The following is a 21,013-nucleotide window of genomic DNA, read 5'->3' on the forward strand; positions in this document are numbered from 1 at the left end:
TTCTTTCATTTCTTCCACTGCAAAAAAAAAAAAAAAAAAAAAAAAAATACTTTCCTAATTACGCTGAATATTGTTAAGGCCTTTTACCATTTCCAGCACATTGTCATTGTGATTGATCATCTGGCAGACCTTGTGAAGAAGACAGGGCATATATTATGTTATTCATTGTGCTTATGAGAAAGCTCAGACATCAAAATGAGCCAAATCATTAGTCCAAGATCACAGGGCCTACTAATGGAAGGTTGACACTAGGAGATGGAGCTCTTTTTCTCTCTCTCTTTCTCTGATTGGCTTCCACTCTAGTTTCTGCTGATAATATATAATGATTTCTATATACTAATGTAAGAGGGCACAGGGAAGTGCAGAGTGCTGGCTTGAAAGACCCATTTGCTGTGAAAATCTGAGTGTTGACAGGCTATTATTGTTATTCTTGCACATACACCTTATTTAAAAATAAATTGGTGCTAACAAAGTTTCACTGAATTGATGATTCCAGCTGGTGCCCAAATTTCCTAAGCCCTAGGTCTTGATTTAACTGATTCCCCAGCCTCCCTAAACAGTGAAAATAAATATGGAACTCAAGTCAAAGGCGGGTCTGAATTTCCCTCAACCCAAGTAGAAGCTGGAAAAACTCAGGATCACAAATCTTACACAAACAGAATCCTGACAACAGTGTCATAGAATTCTAATGTCACTAGAAATCCTCTGGGTTTGCAGATAAAAATAAAGTGGGCAATCATCATACCAAAAAGAAGATCACACAAAGATAATTTGTCTCAACAGCTAGTAAAACTGATCCCTTCTCATGATAGAGAAAAGGCTGTCCCACTCCACTCACGATCCTCCCAGAACCTGCCTCCTCCCAGAACCTGCCTCGCCATCTCCTGTCTTGATGTCTTTCTTTCTGCCACTTCGACTTAGAGAGACACCCTCTCTTATTCAAATCTTACCTAGGACTTAAGGTCCAACAGCATCCCCCACTTCTCTGCAAGGTTGCCCTACTTCCCAAATGCAACCTCTTTTCCTTCTTCTGAGCAGCACAACCCTCTCTTCGAGTGCTGGTCTCCTTAGTATTGCTGGTCATGTTATAGGTCTCTTTTTCTGGATTATTCACCTGAACTTGGAGTTCTTTGACAGGAAGGACTGTGGCTGTCACTTTTTGTGTACCCAATATGATGCCACACATCTAAGAGGTGCATGCTTTACAGTTGCAGGTTGTTAATGCCAGCCGAGGTGCAGAGTCCCTGCGCTCCATTTCAACTCATAGCACACGGCAGCCAAGCCTTCCCACATGGGTCTCACAGCCCTGGTTACAATCTGAGGCATCACTGTTTCTCCTGGTAGTAAGGCTGCCAGGTTTAGCATATTAAAATACAGGGCGTCCACTTAAACTTGAATTTCAGGTGAACAACATTTTTTTTTGGTTCTTTTTTGGTTTTTCAGTATGAATAATGCATTCCAAAATGTTTTAAAGTTTAAAATTTCAAAATGTTGTCTGAGTCACACCCTCACCTCTCCATCTCATCCAAATCCCGGGCCTGTTGGATGCTATCTTTGTTTAAAATTCGGATAGTTTGTTCATCATGAATTTTTTTTTGCATTAATTCTGATTAAAAAAAAATATTTTATTGTGATGATGGAGATGGTGGTGGTGATGGTGGTACAGCATTGTGAATGTAACCAGTGCTACTGACTTGTATATTTAAAAGTGGATCAAATGGGACATTTTAGGTTGTATATATGTTACAGGAATAAAAAAAAAATCATAAGACTGTAGAATTAATGAGTGAACCTTAGTGTAAAATATAGACTTTAGTCATTAAAATAATTATAATGATATTGTTTCATCGACTGTAAAAGGTACCACACTAATGCAAATTGTTAATAATAGAAAAAAACTGTGCATGAAGGGGCATATATGGACATCTGTATATTCAACATGATTTTCCTGTAAACCTACCACTAATTTAAAAATAAAGAAAAATTTTTATCTTGATTTCTCATTTTTTGGGTACCAATCCCTCTTGTATTCTCATTTTCTCATTTGTAAAATTGTGATAATGCTATTTATCTGGTAGGATGAAGTCAGCACCGTATCTGGCACTTAGTATCTACTCAGCAACTATTTTGTTATGTCCACACACTCGTGATTTTTTTTTTCATGTTGAAAGTTGAGTGATTCAGTCTCCTTCTGCCATAACCACATTTTAGTCCAAACTCATCATTTAAAATTTTTCAGCTAAGTTTTTATTGCTATCATACAGAGAAAGAGCACAGTAAGTCTCTGGTTCTTAAAATTATCGTGGCCCAGGCAAAAGGCCCCATATGCTGATGGCAAACATTCTAGTTCCAAGCAGAGAACCAAGGAAGAAAGGAAAAGGCTCTGCCCCACAGTGAAAAAAAAAAGAATAGCAACTACAGAGACAATGAAAATTAAAAGCAATACATTGTCGTGGATGTGAGCTAATAAGGTTCAAAGGCCATTATTGGGACATATGAAAAAATTGGACTATAGGGTGTAAACTTTGTATAAATGCTAAAATTTCTTGAACTTGACAGCTGCAGTTAAGGTGGTTACACAGATAAGCATCCCTGCTCTTAGGAAATTTACATAGCAGTATTAAGTGCTGGAGGAGCATGACATATACAACCTACACTCAAGTGTTCAGGGAATGAATTAATAAATATACAGAAAAACAGCTTGAAAGGCAAACAGGCAGATGGATAGATGGATGGATAGACATATGTGTAGACAAATGAATAGATGAAGAGATAAAATCATATGACAAATGTGACAAAATCTTAAAATTGGTGGGACTGAGGGATACGGTATTTTGAATTTTTCTGTATGGGGTTTGTATTTCTTTTGTAACTGTCCTGTAAGTTTGAAAGTGTTTCAAAATAAACAGTTGGAAAGGAAAGGAAGGAAAAGGAAGGGGAGGGGTGGGGATGGGAAGAACAGGCTCTGGCTGCTGAATTTTAACACACCTGAATTGGAGACCCAGGACACAGAAACCATACTCGCTGTGCAACCAAAATCTATCTAAAGACAAAGCAGCAAATTGTTCTTGCCCATACACTTTTACTTCCATGGAGCTATCTGCATGCTGATATTTCAAAGCCACTACTTTTAAGCTCTTTTCTACAGAGAGTCTCAGTGTGTGGATGTGAAAGGAACAAGGGTGAGTTTAGGGACTGAATGAGTATGATGGGGTATTGTAAGACTTTAGATATTTAAAAAAATACCCACTTATGCCTTGGTTTTGACCTTTAATGAAAACCCTATAAGACTAGGAAGCACACATTTGTTCAGAAAAAAAAAAAAAAAAAGGTTGATTAAGCAATATCTGAAAAGAGTCACTGCCTCAAACTCAGCCTTGTAGATCTGGTGTATATGTATCGGGTTTTATGTACCCAAATTTTTGTCATAGAAAAAGAAAATTTGGAAATCTGTTGGATACTGATTTCTATAGATTCTCAAAACCTATCACCCTGTTGGTCATAGCTGGTGACTTGAGATCTCATTTCATTCTGTACATAAGTTGCTTGGGGACTTATATGATTTTGCAGAGATGGGATATAAAACAAGAACTGGCCTGCCAGTAGAAAGATAAATAAATAAATAATCTGTAGCATGCCTGACTAAAATTCGTGTTTTAGAAGATTTGGCAAAGCTTTTGAAAACATGTTGTCTTTTAAAGGGAAGACGTTTTGTAGAGCTTTTTTATCCCTGGGAATTTTGTTGTCGCTGTTCTTGTTTTAAAAGTATAATGGAAATTGTGTTTTGTTTGGTTTTGTTTTTCTACAAGCACCAAAAATAGAAAAAAGAAAAGAAAAAAGTAACTAGTGAAACTTCCTAGCGAATAATTTAAGAAAGAAGATTTTTTTTCTGCCTCTACCCTGCCTATTGCAGTCATAAGGGAAATTCTCTTCATGGCCTCAAGTCATGGGTTCCTTATTGTCATGCTCAGCATCCCATTTATATGACAAAGGAGAGATTACAAATATTGTATTTTGTAGTAAAACATCTTTTGATTTTGGTAGACAAGTTGTAACATGGCATATGATAGCTCAGTAAAAAAAATTCTGAATTCTGGTCATTTACTTTAAATTCCTTTTCCATTTATCTTTTATTCATCACAATGATCTTTATTCTACAAAACTGTGCTTCAGTAATAAAGAAAGACAAATGTTTATGTTTGAAGGCAAAACCAAACATCCTTGCTTTTTTTTAGTTAATAGCTAAATGTCTGGCAAAGGGAAGGGGGATTTTCATGGAGTTGAATATGGACACATGTAACCATTCTGAAAGTCCATTGATTTTCATCAATTTAGACTTTTATTTGGGAGGAAAGCAATACTATTGGCCAAGTCATGTTAGCTGTGTATAGAAAATAATCTTTTTTGTTAGTTGGATTCTGCAACATTGTGTATTCTTGATTTTTTCTAAAACTTTTTATGTCTAATGTTTAATTTTCTAAATCAGAAATTATTTCTCTTTTCTTAATAGACTGGAAGGAAAGAAAAAGGAGATCCTCTAAATATTGCGATTGATAAGATGACCAAGAAAACAAGAGATCTAAGGAGACAGGTACTATATATTTTTTGTTTTTATTTTAAGTGCATGGTAATTAATCAGTTGTGGTTTCTAAGAATGTCCTGTTTCAGGATGCCTTCTTAGAGCTGACATTCAGGCTGCTATTCAAACTAACATCTAAATATACATAGAAACATTTCATCAGGAAGGGAGCAGTCTGATGGTGTTTTGGCTGCTAACTGCAGAGATGTAGCAGCTATATGGTTTGCAATGATGGAAACAACCTTTAAGGGTACCCTCCAGACACAGTCATCCCAGACAGAGACAATGATGTCTCCATTCTCCACATCTGATTTTCTGTTTTTCCAGATCCAGGTATGTCCAAGACATTACATGGATAAATCAGAAGCCTAATGGTTAACAAGAAATAAAGCTTATCTCAGGGGCTAGTTAAGGTCTCTCGCCTAGTGTGTATTCCCTTGGAGACATAAAGCTAACGGAAAGCTTGATTATCAGAAAGTTGTTTGGAAAGTAGATAACTAAAGCAAGGAGAGCTAATTGGATGATTTAAATGACTAATGTCATTGTCAGTCTGATGGGTCCTTTTCTTGGGCAGAATAAAAACAGACCCCTTGTTCACCTTGAAAGTCTTGAATGAACCCTGATAAATGCTGTCATGGAAGTTTCCATAGTTTCCATAGTTATCTCTGATTTCTTTCATAGTGCCCTTTCTTTAGAAGAGCTAATAGCATCTTTTTAACCAAACCCCTTGCTTCCTTATTCCTGCCTGATAAACATCCTGTCTCCTACTGCTAGCTTTTGCTCATGTCCATCTCATTCATTAATGAGGTGGGTGCACTGCCTCAACTCTCTATAGCTCCCTGCTGAACTTAATACTATATCTTCATCAAGTACAGACAAGATGAGCAAGGTGCCTGAGCAGGAATGGCCCATGAGTATTTCAGGAGTGGTTTGAATGTGAGGAAGAAGCCACTGCTAACTATTGGTGGGGAGCTCTATGCTGTCTTCAGGACATAGCCCAAAAGTATGTACATGCTTGAGCTAATATCTTCCAGAAGAAATATAATTAGTTCTAGAATACAAAGTCTTTAGCTTGACTGCCCAGCTAATAAGCCCTTTTGGAAAAAATATGTCCTTATTATTTTACCCTGAAATAAAGGAGGATAAAATATGTCCTCTTAGGCATTAACAATGCCAAGAAATATAAGACAACTTTACCTGTCTTTGCTCTCCTAAACTCATATCTCCAAGCAAAACCCCTTCTTAAGTAAAACAATTTGGGTAGTAGGAATTGGGACTGGGGTTAATGGAAAACATTGAATCAGGGTGTGGAGCCTGAGCTTTTAGATCTGACTCTATAATTATGCTGGCAATGAGAGTGTGAGTTCTTCAACTCTTGGTTGGTCTCACTTTCTTGTCTATAAAATTAGGAAACTAAGCTGGATGTGTATGTTCCCTTTGAGCTGTTTAAAATTATACGAGTCCAAGGAAGGAAAATGCTCATTGTTTATCAGGCCAGAGATTCTACTGCCTGATAATCACAGATTTTAAAAGCAGCAGAAAGGCATCTTTCCTAGGACTTCCTTTGACTGTGTTGTGATTTGGGCAAAATTCATGACCTGGGCTCTTCTCCCTCCCCATTACTCAGTACTTAGTAGGGACTCCTCTGTCAGGTCCGAGAGCCAGTCCCTTCAGCTCTCTCCACTTATGGACCTTATTAGGGTGGAATGAATAAGATATTTTTTTCACTCTGGTGTTACAGTTATCAATGAAGTATTGGCTCTTTTTTTTTTTGCTGAAGACAGTGGTGAAATGTGAAAGTGGAATTTATGGTGGAGTTTTAAAACATTTAGAGACAAGCTCCTTGGGAAGCCTCCTTTAGGAAACCATTGGAAGGAGTTGGTCCTTCCCTGAAACCTTTCTATGGAAATGGTATTTTGTTCCTTCTCACCTTTCCCAGAGAAATAAAGATGAAAGAAAAATTGTTTCATTGTCTGAATATCCAACAGTTATGGCATAATTTCACACCTTATCCTTGAATTTGGCTCAAACATCTTTCTCTTCCTGAACCTGCCTTTCTAGAGCTGATATGGTCCCCATCTGTCAGTTCTGTCTCTACCAATATCTTAGGATTTTTTTTCTTTTTCCCATCTCTGCTATCTCCTCATATATACCTGTAGTGGTACAAAAATTGTTCTTATTTAAATCGAAGCCACCTAGCATCATACAAATAAAGAAAACAACTATTCTAATTTGCTTGGCTCTGGTAGGCCCTCAGTTTAAATTTGGGTATCCATTTAATTGCATTGATAAGGTTTTACCTGGGTCTCTACTGGTACCAATGCAAAGAGTGGTTCAGTGAATGCTTGTGGCTCAAAGGGATGTTTCACTATTGCAGAAACATTCTGTGCTTTCAATTATAGAAAAACCTTTGTTAAAGAAGATTCTAAATAAGAATTCTCAACTATCCATATGTCCACTTCTTTGCACACCTGTATTTCTTTATGCAAAACTTAGAGAAATCAAGATCACATGGGAGAAAAAGCTGAAATCAAAGATTTTATTTTAAAAAGAAAATAAAAGGTTTCTAGTGACTTTCTGGTTCTCACTCCAGCCCCCTGCCTCTTCCTCAGAGGAAGATGTTCTTCAGAACATCAGGAAATGTTCCTCAGAAGGGTGACCTAGAGTCTTATAAAGTTCTAGTCACCAAATTAAAAAGAAATAAACTCAATTATGATCATTAACTTGCACTTCCCTAATGAAGAAAAGTGGACAATGACTTATAGACACTTAAAAAATCACAAGTAATTGAATAAAAAGGATTCCTGTTTAACTAGAATTTTCACTAATTAGAGTCCCTTCTATTTAAGCAGTGTATCCCGAGAAGCTGGGAAGACACAAATTGTGAAAAAGGTCACAGGAACTCAAGGGTGCTATTTAAAGCTGGTTGGCATGGATCCATCTTGTCAATTAAATCTCTGGCAGTAGGCGGTGGTAGGGAAGAATCATCTAAGAAGTACTTTGTTTGGGATTGAAAATGGATTTGGGTTACCAAGGGGCCGGGGTTGGGGAAGGGAATGGAGAATTAACACTTAAATTGTACGAAGTAAAAAAAAAAAATGGATTTAGGGAATATTGCTGCCAGCTCTAAGCATCATGTTTTAATTTTAGAGCTCTGGGCACAGTATGCCCCATGCCTCAGCTATAATCACTGCTGTGATTCTGGAATCCGATCACTGTGCAAACCAAAGCTTCTGACTGATTCCCTGTCTGGTCACCTAGTGGTCCAAATGATCTCTCCATCCCTTTAATATTGATAACATTAGGGTGTTGCTTTGTGACTTTCCCACTTCCCAACAATTTAACAATCTAGTTTTTAGCCCCTCATCCCTAATAGCTGTCCCAAGGATTCCAGCAATGATTCAGTGAGCACCAACTTGACAAAAGTCTCATTGGCTACTAAGATCAAAGCATTTTAAAGAGACAACAAAAAGCATGTACAAAATGCTTTTACAATATGCTGAGTTCTTCGTAGGGTGGTCATACAACAAAGGATTAAAAACAAACAAGCACAACTTGTCACAGGATGCCATGTTTTACAGGTCAACTCATCTAGCCTCGACTTGCAAACAGAACCACAAAAATATCTTTCAAGATTGATAAGAAGTAAATATAGCCAAAGATTTTCATCAGTTGTCCCCCTTGTGACCCAATTCCTCCTCATAAAACAATGGTGGCTGAAGGTAGCTCTTCATCAGCAATATCTTATAAAATCACTGTCCAAAAAATGCAGACTAAATCATAGCTAACATATTGAGTCTAGGCACTATTCTAAGTTCTGTCCGTATATTGATTTCACTGAATCCTCTTACCAGTTCTGTGATATAGAAGGAACTGTCACCAACCCCATTTGACAAATGAAGAGCATGAAATGAAGGGACGCTCCCAAGGCCATGCAGTACTAATATGTATGTGGGTTCCAGCTCAGCAGCCTTTCCCTGGAGTTTTTGCTGATAACCCTTATCTCATCTTGGATCACCTATATATTATACTATTCTGCTCCAGGGGATGCAGTGAGGGAAGGAGGTGTCACATAAATAGGCAGAGGTGCTTTGTGGTTTTCAACAGCACCTCCAGCACTCTAGGATAGGAGAGTGGATGATATCTACATGCTGCCAAATGAAATTATGGTGACAAAAATATGATTCTTTTTTTGTGATGTGATATCTTCTCCCAAGTCTCCAGCTGTTATGCTTCATTTGATCCTCTTTTGAAAAAGTACTATTATGTTTAGGTATCTGGCTTCTCAAAGAATGAATTATAAACTTTCCAAAACATTTACAGAACAAAGGATTTTAAGGCATCAGATTTATTTTCTCACATCTGCACATGATGGGGGTGATTATTTTTAGATTCGTTGTAAGAAAACATTTTAAATAATTTATTTCCACACTTCAGTCTGCTTTTCCTCTTAAGGATATGAGGCTAAAACAACAACAAAAAATCATAAAATAAAATATTGATTTCTCTCAAATATAAAGATTTTTGTTCTTCATGGAAGAGCTAAGAATTCTTGAGGTTTGGGTCCTTGTCAGGCCCCCATACTGTCATCAAAGCACAGAGATTAGAAGTAATCATATGATGAATGAGATTGAAAGGATAGAACATAAGCAATTCAGAGACAGCTGAACTGAGAGGGGATCAGAGACACTAGAGATCAGAAACAAACAGGCCAAGAGGAGCTGGGTAGAATAGATAGGAGAGGATTCAGGGGCACTGGGAAAGGCCATCCTTTGGACATGGCCCTTGATCACAAGTTATATTTCAAGCCACCTCTATCTTAGGAAAATACTAATAGAATAGCCCTGAGTATTGGACCAACATGCTTACTTATCTCCTGGAAAACACTCTTTAGGCTAAGTTCAAGGTATATCAGTAAATCAGTTGGAAACAGTTTTTGAAATTCCACTCTGGGCAAGCTCTACCATTACACCGATTCTACTCAATTTATGCACTGGTTTAATTTATTCCTTTGAGCCACATAGTTGGTCGATTGATAACATATTATCACAAGCCTTGCAGAAGACAGGAGACATGATCTCTCTCTCTCACTCCCATCTCTATCACAGAAAGAATCCACTGTCTTGACCAACACTGTCTATTCATACAATACACTGTACAGAGCTCTATAACTTATATATGAACAGGAAAAATCTCAGTCAAGTGGAAGCTTCTACTACTGATTTGTTCTCTTCTGCTAATTTCTCCAGGTTCTGGATATTCAAAGAAAAAGTAGAAAGGGAAAGTCAACTGTTACGGCCAAGTCCCAAAATACATTCCAGGAAGTTTTTGCATTTGGTCCAGTCTCCCAAACCTTCTCCTATTCCAGGCAATGAGAATGCTATTAAGAATCCAGATCCTGAGACCTGAAAATCTACTGTAGTAGTTTAAAAATTCTATCGTATTTTACAGTTTGAAATTCCTGCAGGAAAATTTGGAAGATTTTCAATGATGATGATTTGATAAATAAGGATTTGTTTTTTTTTTTCTCCAGAATTTCCTGTCAGTTTTCCAGAGCACTTATTTCAGAAAACTCACCCTGGTTAATGAAGTTGGCCCATATCTGTGGTTGGCGGAGACGCATAGACTAGAATGTCTTATCCAAAACTGTTACTGAAAAGGAGAAAATGTTTTGATGGAATCCAGCACTCTGGCCTGAGTTGAGATGTTTCTAGAGTTGATAGCAGCTAAATTGCCTTGATTCTTTTGGAAAGTACGCAGTGAATCATTGCATTCAGCTCATGGCCAAATATATCTATTCCATTTGACCCCTTCTTGCTGAGGTTACGTTTTATTAACTGAAATAGCTTCTGGCATTCCCAGGGGAAATTTCCATCAGAATGGCTGATATTTCTTTATCTCCCTTTTTTCTGAGGAGGCTGGATAAATCTGAAGTTTAAAGTGGGTCATCATCCTGTAGGTTTTACTTCTCCAGCTGTCGCCACTACCTCTGGTGGAAGCCTTTTTGATCTCGGATGGCATCACTGTGTGCTTTAATGGCTCCCATGGAAGTCAGTGCTGTTGGCCGAGGAAATTCAACATAGTTCTTTGCTTGGGTAGAAAACTTGAAAAAAGGATGGTATTGGTTATAAGGGCATATGCTAACTTTAAATGATTGTATTAGTTAGGGTTCTCTAGAGAAGCAGAATCAACAGGGAACACACGCAAATATAGAATTTATAAAAGTGTCTTACATGGGCGGGCCGCGGTGGCTCAGCGGGCAAAGTGCTTGCCTGCTATGCCGGAGGACCTCGGTTCGATTCCCGGCCCCAGCCCATGTAACAAAAAAACGGAGAAACAGAATACAATAAAACAAGAAAATGTTTAAAAATGTTTCCCTTTCTTCCTTCCTTCCTTCCTTCTATCCTTCCTTCCTTCTCTCTGTCTTTCCTTTAAAAAAAAAAAAAAAAAAAAAAAAAAAAAAAAAAAAAGTGTCTTACATGATTGCGGAAACATGGAGTCCAAAATCTGCAGGGCAGGCTGTGAAGCCAATGATTCCAATGGAGGGTCTGGATGAACTCCACAGGAGGCCAAAACAAGAAGAGCCTGTCTCTTCTGAATCTTCTTTAAAAGGCTTCCAGTGATCAGATTAAGCATCACTCATTGCAGAAGACACTCCCCTTTGTAGCTGCATGATTTAATTCTATGAAATGTCCTCATCGCAACAGATAGGCCAACACTTGCCCAACCAGACAAGCAGGTACCACCACTTGGCCAAGTTGACACATGAACCTGACCATGACAATGCCCTTGACCCATCTTTGTTCTCCTTGGCTGAATGAAATTCCAGAATACCTCAGAGACAAACTCTACCCCCATCCCACACCACCTCACAGAAATGCATACTTCTTACTGTGATCAACTCTCCTTTATAGGTAATTTTTAAAAATTATTAGAGAAGTTGTAGGATTATAGAAAAATCATGTATAATATATAGAGTTATCGTATCTCCCTATCCTCACATACACAATTTTCTCCATGAACATCTGCATTAGTGTGGTACCTTTGGTACAATTGATGAAACAATATTATTAAAACTGTACTATTAATTATAATCCGTATTCTACATTAGGGTTGACTGTGTTTGCAGTCCTATGTTTTTATGAAATTTTTATCCAAGTAATGTAAATACAGCAGAAATCTTCCTCCTTTAAATCACATCCAGCATATAATTTGGTGGTGTTAATTACATTTACAATTGACTTGCCATTCCTGACTTGCCATACCAGATCTGGTAAGCTGTATTCTCATTTCTGATTCTATGAATTTGCTTATTTTATTTATTTTTTTATTAATTAAAAAAATTAACTAACACAACATTTAGAAATCATGCTAAAAATATTAGCATAATTGTACTATTAACTATAGCCAATGGTTTACATTAAGGTTCACTGTGTCATAGAGTCCTTTGTTTTATTATTATTCTTTTTAAATTGTGTTACAGTGACATACATACAACCTAAAATTTCCCCTATAACCACATTCAATTATACAATTCAGTGCTGTTAGTTTCATTCACAATGCTGTGCTACCAGCACCACCATCCACTACAAAACTTTTCCATTACCTCAGACAGAAACTCTGTACAATTTGAGCTTTAATGCCTGTTCTCTAGCTAGAAAGCTGCCAGAATGTAATATACCAGACATGGAATGGCTTTTAAAAAGGGGAATTTATTACATTGCACATTTGTGTGTTCTAAGGCCATAAAAATGTCCAAATTAAAGCAAGGCTATAGAAATGTCCAATCTAAGGCATCCAGGGAAAGATACCTTGGTTCAAGAAGGCCAGTGATGTTCAGGGTTTCTCTCTCAACTGGCGTTACATGGCAATCTTGATGACGTCTGCTACGCATCTTGTTTCAAGAAGCTCCCCCGAGGGTGTTTTCCTTCTTTATCTCCAAAAGTCTCCGGCTATGTGGGCTCTTGTAGCTTTTTCTAAAATGGTTCCTTCTTAAAGGGCTCCAATAAGGAACCCCACCTTGAATGAGTGGAGATACATATCCATGGAACCCATCTAATCAAAAGTTACCACCCACAGCTGGGTGGGTCACATCTCCAGGGAAACATGAGGTCCATATAGATTCGAACTGGCACAATGCCTCATTTCCTAACACACCATGGCCCCTGGTAGCCTATATTCTAGTTTCCAACTCCATGAATTTGCTTATTCTGATTATTTCACATCAGTGAGATGCAATGTTTGTCCATTTGTGTCCAGCTTCTTTCACGCCACATGACATCTTCATGGTTAATCCATGTTACTGCACATATCAGAACTTCCTTCCTTTTTATGGCTGAATAATAATCCATTGTGTATATATATGATATTTGTTTGTCCATTCTTCAGTTGATGGATACATGGTTTGTTTCAATCTTTTGGCAATTATGAATAATGCTACTATGGATATCATTGTGCAACTATCTGTTTGAGTCATGGCTTTCAATCCTTTGGAAAGCCTAGGTAAGATTTCCAGTTTATATGGTCATTCTATCCTTAACTGTCTGAGGAACTGCCAAACTTTTCCACAGTGGCTGCACCACTTCATGTTCCCATCAATAGTGAATATTCTGTATCCTCTCACACTTGCTATATTCCTTTTTTTTTTTTTTTTTTTATATTAGCCATCCTAGTGAGTGTGAAAAGGTATTTCCTTGTGGTTTTTATTTGCATTTCCCTAATGGCTAATGATGTTGAGCATTTTTTCATGCACTTTTTGGTCATTAGTATATCTTCTTTGGAGTAATATTTATTGAAGTTATTTGCCCTTTTTTTCAATTGGACTGTTTGTCTTTATGTTGTTGAGTTGTAGTGTTTCTTTATATATTCTGGATCTTCAGCCATTATTATACGGAGTTTCAAAATATTTTTTACCATTCTATAGTGTGTCTTTTTTTTTTTTTTGATGATATAGTCCTTTGATGCACAAAAGCTTTTAATTTGGATGAAGCTCCACTTATTTTTTCCATTGTTGTTCATGTTTTTGGAGTAAAATCTAAGAAACAATTGCCTAACACAAGACCTTGAACATACTACCTTAAGTTTTCTTCTATGTTAAGAATTTTATAGTTTAGGATATTATATTTATGTATTTGATCCATTTTGAGTTAATTTTGTATATGGTGAAAAGTAGAGGTCCACCTTCATTCTTTTGCATATGAATAGCCAGTTTTCTGAGCACCATTTGTTGAAAAGACTATTCTTTCTTGAGTGAACTTGGGACTTTTTTTAAAAAATCAATTCGATATAGATTTAAGAGTTCATTTCTGAGTCCTCAATTTGATTCCATAGGTTAATATGTCTGTCCTTGTGCCACTAATATAGACTTTTTTTTTAAAGAAGTGTAAATGGAACTTTATTTTCCCACTGATTTTTTTTTTTGATAAATTTATTCAATCATCATACAAGCCATCCAAAGTGTACAACCAATGGCCCTTGGTATAATCACAGAGCTGTGCATTCATCACCATAATCAATTTGAAAACATTTTCATTGTTCCAAAAATAAAAATCTCATTCCCTTATACCCCTACTCTTGACCCTTAGCATTGGTATGGTTACAAATGATGAAAGAATATTACTGTTAAATATAGTCATAGTTTGCATTAGTTGTATTTTTCCTAATTATTTACACCTTGTAATAGTGCTGTACATTTGTTCTAGTTCATGCTAGAACATACTTATATGTGAACTATTAACCACAGTCATTATCCACAACAGGATTCACTATGTAAATAGTCCCACGTTTTATCTTTCAACAACAGTCGCACCCATAATTCAGTGCTGTAATTACACATGTAATAATCTGCTACCATCATCTCTATCCATTTCCAAACATTTAAAATCCAAACATTACAATGTCCATACCCTGGATAAAGGGAGTGTCAGTCATAAGTTTTCACAACACACAGTCACACATTAAAAGCTATATAGTTATATTATCATCTTCAAGAATCAAGGCTATTGGATTACAATTCAACAGTATTAGGTATTTCCCTCTATCTACTCCAATACACCAAAAATTGAAAAGGCATATCTATAACAGCATGAGAATAACCTCTAAACTCTATTGGAAATCTCTCAGCCACTAAAATTTTATTTTGTTTCAATTCTCTTCACCTTTTCCGTCAAGAAGACTATCTCAATCTGATGATGCCAGGTCCCAGCTCATCCCTAGGAGTCCTGTCCCACCTTGCCAGGGAGATTTACACTTCTGGAAATCATGTCCCACATAGGGGGAGTAGATGAGTTCATCTGCAGAGTTGGCTTAGACAGAGATGCCACATCCGAGCAACAAAAGAGGTTCTCTGTGGGTGACTCTCAGGTGTAATCATAAGCATGTTTAGCTTCTACCTTTGCAGGAATAAATTTCATAAGGGCAAGCCCCGAGATCAAAGACCTGGCACATCAATTTGGCAGCCCCTAATGCTTGCAAAAATATCAGGTCTTCCCCAGATGGGGAAATTTAATATTCCCATGTTTTTTTTTCCAATCCCTCAAAGGGGACTTTGCAAATATATATATATTTTTAATTTTCTGCCCATATTGCTATGGGATATATCAGGGTATCACACTAACCTGTACAAACCAACAAGATCTCATTCCCTATTCATAGTTCCATGTAATTAGGGTATTCAAATAATCTGACCACACAGGTCAAATTAGATAGTGTGCTACACAAAATATACACTTTGCACCAAGTAAATCTCTCTTCCTTTGGTCTTACACAGAAGTTGAAGTTTTATTATACTGCCAATATTATCCTTTCAATATTATCCTATACCTTTTATTGTGATTTACCTTAGTCCTAAGTAGATCAGCTTCATTCATATCTCTAATTGAAGTCTGATCACAATTCAGTATTTTAACAGTTACTGTATGGGGTAATGCTGATTTTCATAGCTACAGAACTCTAGCTCTGAGGCTCAGGTCTCACACAGATACCTGAAGTTCCAGAGAATGACCAGGTTATACACAAAGAGCCCAGCATCTGAGAATTTAGAAATAACAGTTACCGCTCCAGAATTTATATGACTACTGTAAAAGCTTATAATCTAGAAACCTTTACAGTAGACCTTCCCCTGTTAACCTATGCTTTCAATTTCATTTCTCAGAGTTTGTATATTACAGTTAGTCCATAATAGTGAGACATTATAATATTTGTCCTTTGTTTCTGGCTTATTTCACTCAACATACTGTCTCCAAGTTTCATTCACCTAGTTTCATGCTTCACAACTTCATTCTTTCTTACAGCCACTCAGTAGTCCATTGTATGTATACACTGTAGTTCCCCTTTCTGTTTGTCCATTGATGTACCCTTAGACCACCTCCATCCATTGCAAAACCTGAACACTGTCAACACAAACACCAAAGTGCAAATGTCCATCTCTGTCCTGTTTTCAGTTCCTCCAAGTATACACCTAACAATGGGGTTGCAGGATCTTATGGCAAACCCATACCTAGTTTCCTGTAGAGCCACCACACTGCCTTCTGTGGGACTGCACCAACTCTACTTCCCCACCAACTATGAATAAGTATATCTTTCCACATTTTCTCCAGGATTCTTTTCATTTTTGAACAATTTTATTCACACACCATAAAATCCAACCTAAGTTAAAAATCACTGGTTCTGGGTGGTGCAGTAGTGGCTCAGTGGCAGAATTCTCACCTGCCACTCCAGAGACGTGGCTTTGATTCCCAGAGCCTGTTCATGTAAAAAATAAAATAAATAAAAATAAAAAATCAATGGTTCCCCATATAATCCCATAGCCATGCCTCCACCACTACAATCTATATGAGGACATTTCTATTTCTTCTGCAAAGAATCCCATATCCCTCCCCCATAAACCCCACTTATTGATATTTAGCTTTGGCATATTGCCTTTGTTATATTCAGTGGAAGCATATATTAATGTTACTGTTAACTATAGACCCTAGTTTGCATTCATTTATTTTTTCATATACCATCCCATTTTCATTCTTTTTCACTGTTGACATTCATTTGTTTTCCCTCATGCAAAACATTCTTATATTTGTACATTCAGTCACCATCATTGTCTACTCTAGGCTTTGCTAAGAGATATCATCCCAGTCTTTAATTTCTTTCTTTCCTTCTGGTGTCAGACATGCCCACAGTCCTCCTCCGTCAACCATACCCATGCTCAATTTTGTTCAATGTACTTAAAACGTTGTGCTACCATCAGCTTGTATTGTGCCATCAATTTCTGGATCTTCACAATCAATATTGCTGAACATTCTTTACTTCTTCAGCATCAAATGCCCAATCTCTACCCTTTTTCTATCTCCTGATTATCTGTGTTCTCAACTTTAACTCTCAAAGGTTGCTCATATTAGTGAGATCGGACAGTATTTGTCTTTTACTAATGGCCAATTTCACTCAGTCTAATGTTCTTAAGGTTCTTCCATGTTATTGCATGCATCAGGACTTTACTCTGTCTTACAGCTGTATAATATTCCATTGTATGTATATACCACAGTTTGGTTAGCCACTCATCTGTGGATGGACATTTGGATTATTTCCATATTGGCAAAGTGAATAATGCTTCTATAAACACCGGTGTACAAATGTCTCTTCATGTTCTTTCCTTTGGCTCCTCCAAATATATACTTAGTAATAGGATTGCTGTATCACGTGGTAATTCTATACTTAACTTCCCGAAGAACCACCAAACTGTTTTCCAAAGTGGTTGTACCATTTGACATTCCCACCAACAGTGAATAAGTGTACCTCTTTCTCCACATCTTCTCCAGCACTTGTAGTTTTCATTTTTTTTTATAATGGTCATTTTAGTCGGTGTGAGATGTTATCTCATTGTGGTTTTGATTTGTGTTTCCTTAATAGCCAGTGAGGTTCAGTATCTTTTCATATGTTTTTGAGCTATTAGTATTTACTCTGAAAAAGTATCTATCCATGTCTTTGGCCTATTTTTAAGACTGGGTTTTCTTTTTGTTGTATATATTCTGGATAGTAAACCCTTATCTGATATATATGGTTTCTAAATATTGTCTCCTATTGCATAGGCTGCTTTTTACTTTCATGACAAGGTCCTTTGATGCACAAAAGTGTTACATTTTGTGGAGATCCCATTTATCTATTTCTTTTTTCCTTGCTTATCCTTTAGGTATAAGGTCTAGGAAACCATCTCCTATTACAAAATCTATAAGATATTTCCCATTTTTTCTTTAAAATTTTTATGATCGTAGCTCTGATATTTAAGTATTTGATCTATTTTGAGTTACTTTTTGTATAAAGCCTGAGATGTGGGTCCTCTTTCATTCTTTTGTCTATGGGTAGCCAGTTCTTCAAGCACAATTTATTGAAGAGGTTGTTCTGTACTGGTTCAGTTGACTTGACTTATCAGATCAATTGTTTGTAGATTGGAGGATCTATTTCTGCACATGAATTTGATTACATTGTTCAATATATTTTCTTTATGTCATATCATGCTGTTTTTTTAAACTTGTTTTATTATATTGTATAACATATATACAGAGTGAAGAAATAAAAAAAGCAATAGTTTTCAAAGCACTCTTCAACAAGTAATTGCAGGACAGATCTCAGAGTTTGTCAGGGGCTGCCATACGATCCTCTCATATTTTTCCTTCTAGCTGTTCCAGAATATAGGAGGCTAGAGGGCTTAAATATTTTTTTATCATCACAATTGATTTTTTTCCTTCTTTTTTTGTGAAAAGTAACATGTATGCAAAAAAACTATAAATTTCAAAGCACAGTACCAAAATTAGTTGTAGAACATATTTCAGAATTTGATATGGATTATAATTTCACAATTTTAAATTTTTACTTCTGGCTGGTCTAAAATCCTGGAGACTAAAAGAGATATCAGTTTAATGATTCAGTATTCATATTCATTTGTTAAATCTTATCTTCGCTATATAACTCCACCATCACCTTTGATCTTTCCATCTCTCTCTTTAGAGATGTTTGGGGGGTATGGTGATTTAAAATGTTTCATATTGGACAGGTCTGTCACTTATATGGAGTAGGGAGATGAAACTATCTGATGTTCTGGAGAGGCTGGGCTAAGTTTCAGTACTTATCTGGACCAGGGACCCATCTGGAGGTTGTAGGTTTCTTTATTTTGTAGTAAAGCATCTTCTGATTTTGTTAGAAGACTTGTAACATGGCATATGATATCTTGGAAAAAAAATTCTGGATTCTAGTCATTTGCTTTAAATTCCTTTTCTATTTAATTTTTATTCATCACAATGATCTTTCTTAAACAAAATTGTGTTTCTGTAATATGTTTGAAGGCAAAACCAAAGCATCCTTGGTTTGTTTAGTTAATAGCTAAATGTCTGGCAAAGGAAAGGGGGATTTGCATGGAATTTAGTGTGGACACATGTAACCATTCTGAAAGTATATTGGTTTTCATCAATTTAGATTTTTATTTTATTGTAGTGCGTGGAACCCTTGTGGGATCTTATATATGGCCTTACATGTTCTTTAGGATTGACTGGAATGTCCTAGTTGGGGGTTGGCAGGTTACAATAGGTAGTAAGGTCCAGCTGAAACTTGCATAAAAGCAACCTCCAAAGTAGCCTCTCGACTCTATTTGAACTCTTTCTGCCACTGGTACTGTTAGTTACATGCCTTTTCTCCCTTTTGGTCAGGATGGAATTGTTGATCCCATGGTGCCAGGTCTGCATTCATCCATGGGAGTCATCTCCCACATTGCCAGGGAGACTTTCACCCTTGGACGTCATGTCCCACATGGCATACCATGATGTTTTGACCAATGTAGCTTTGTAATATGCTGTAAAGTCATGTATTATGACACCTCCCACTTCATTTCTCTTTTTCAAGATAGTTTTAGCCGTAGGGAGCACCTTCCAAATAAATTTGGTTATTGTCTTTTCTATTTCTGCAAAATAAGTCATTGGAATTTGAATTGGTATTGCATTGAATTTATAAATCAATTTGTGTGGAATTGACATGTTAAGTATATTCATTCTTCCAAGCCATGCACACTGTATGCCCTTCTACTTATTTAAGTCTTCTTTTAGCAATTTCTTATAGTTTTATCTGGCCTTAGTTAAATTTGTTCCTAAATACTTTATTCTTTTGATTGCTATTGTAAATGGATTTTTTCCCCTGATTTGCTCCTTAGATTGCATGCAACTAGTATATAAAAATACTTCTGGTTTTGGGGTTCATCTTGTACCCTGCCATTTTGCTGTACTTACTTATTAGCTCTAGTAGCTTTGCTATAGATTTTTCAGGATTTTCAACATATAATATCATGTCATCTGCAAATACTGAGTATTTTACTTCCTCCTTTCAAATTTGGGTGCCTTTTATTTCTTTTTCTTGCCTAATTGCTCTAGTTAGAAAATCCAACACAATGTTGAATAACAAATACTTGCTCCTAATCTTAGAGGGAAAGTTCTTAGTCTTTCCCCATTGAGTATGATGTGAGCTGTGGGTTTTTCATATATTCCCTTTATCATGTTGAGGAAGTTTCCTTCTATTCCTATCCTTTTAAGTGTTTTTTTTTTTTTATCAAAAAAAGATGTTGAATTTTGTTAAATACCTTTTCTGCATCGGTTGAGATGATCATTTGGTTTTTCTGCTTTGATTTATTTATGTGGTATATTGCATTAATTGACTTTCTTTTGTTGAACCAGCCTTTCATATTTGGAATAATTCCCACCTGGTCGTTTAAATATTTAATAATAATCAAAAATAATTATTAATGTGATTCTGAATTCAATTTGCAAGTATTTTGCTAGAGATCTTTGAATCTATATTCATTAAAGAGATTGGTCATAGTTTTCTTTTGTTATAGAATCTTTGTCTGGCTTTTGTATTAGGATGATATTGGCTCCATGGAATGAGTTATGAAGTGTTCCCTCCTCTTTAATTTTTTTGGTAGAGTTTTTAATTACTGATTCAATCTCTTCACTTGTTATTGATATATTGAGATATTATATTTCTTCTTGGGTCAGTATAGGTAATTTATGTGTTTATAGGAATTTCTCCATTTCATCTAGGTTATCTATTATTTTTCCATATCATCCTCTTATAATCCTTTTTGTTTTGTGAAGTTGAGAGTAATGTCCCCCCTTTAATTTCTGATTTCAATTATTTGTGTCCTCTTTCTTTTTTTGTTTGTCAGTCTAGCCTACATTTGCCCATTTTACTGATTTTTTCAAAGAAACTTTTTTTATTTCATTGACTCGCTTTGTGTGGGATTTTTTATTCATTATTTCATTTACCTCTGCTCTAATCTTTCTTACGTCCTTCCTTCTTCTTCAGCTGGATTTAGATTGTTCTTTGTTCATTTTTTCCCGATTTTTTTCAGTTCTGAAGTTAGAGCTCTGATTTCAAATCTCTCTTTTTTTTTCCTATAAGCAT

At 36.3% G+C, this 21,013-nt stretch overlaps 1 protein-coding gene across 12 annotated transcripts in view; it reads left to right on the forward strand.

Annotated features, from left to right (window-relative positions):
* Positions 1–21,013, forward strand: part of CTNNA2 (catenin alpha 2) — a 1,185,776-nt gene that overhangs the window by 927,110 nt on the left and 237,653 nt on the right. For all 12 annotated transcript variants that reach the window (XM_077134716.1, XM_077134704.1, XM_077134705.1 and 9 more), the window contains one exon: positions 4,511–4,591. In XM_077134716.1, the coding sequence (XP_076990831.1) occupies positions 4,511–4,591 (81 nt within the window). The remainder of the gene's footprint in view (positions 1–4,510; positions 4,592–21,013) is intronic.

This window comes from Tamandua tetradactyla, chromosome 17 (genome assembly GCF_023851605.1).
Source record: "Tamandua tetradactyla isolate mTamTet1 chromosome 17, mTamTet1.pri, whole genome shotgun sequence".
In the NCBI taxonomy this organism is placed as follows: Eukaryota; Metazoa; Chordata; class Mammalia; order Pilosa; family Myrmecophagidae; genus Tamandua; species Tamandua tetradactyla.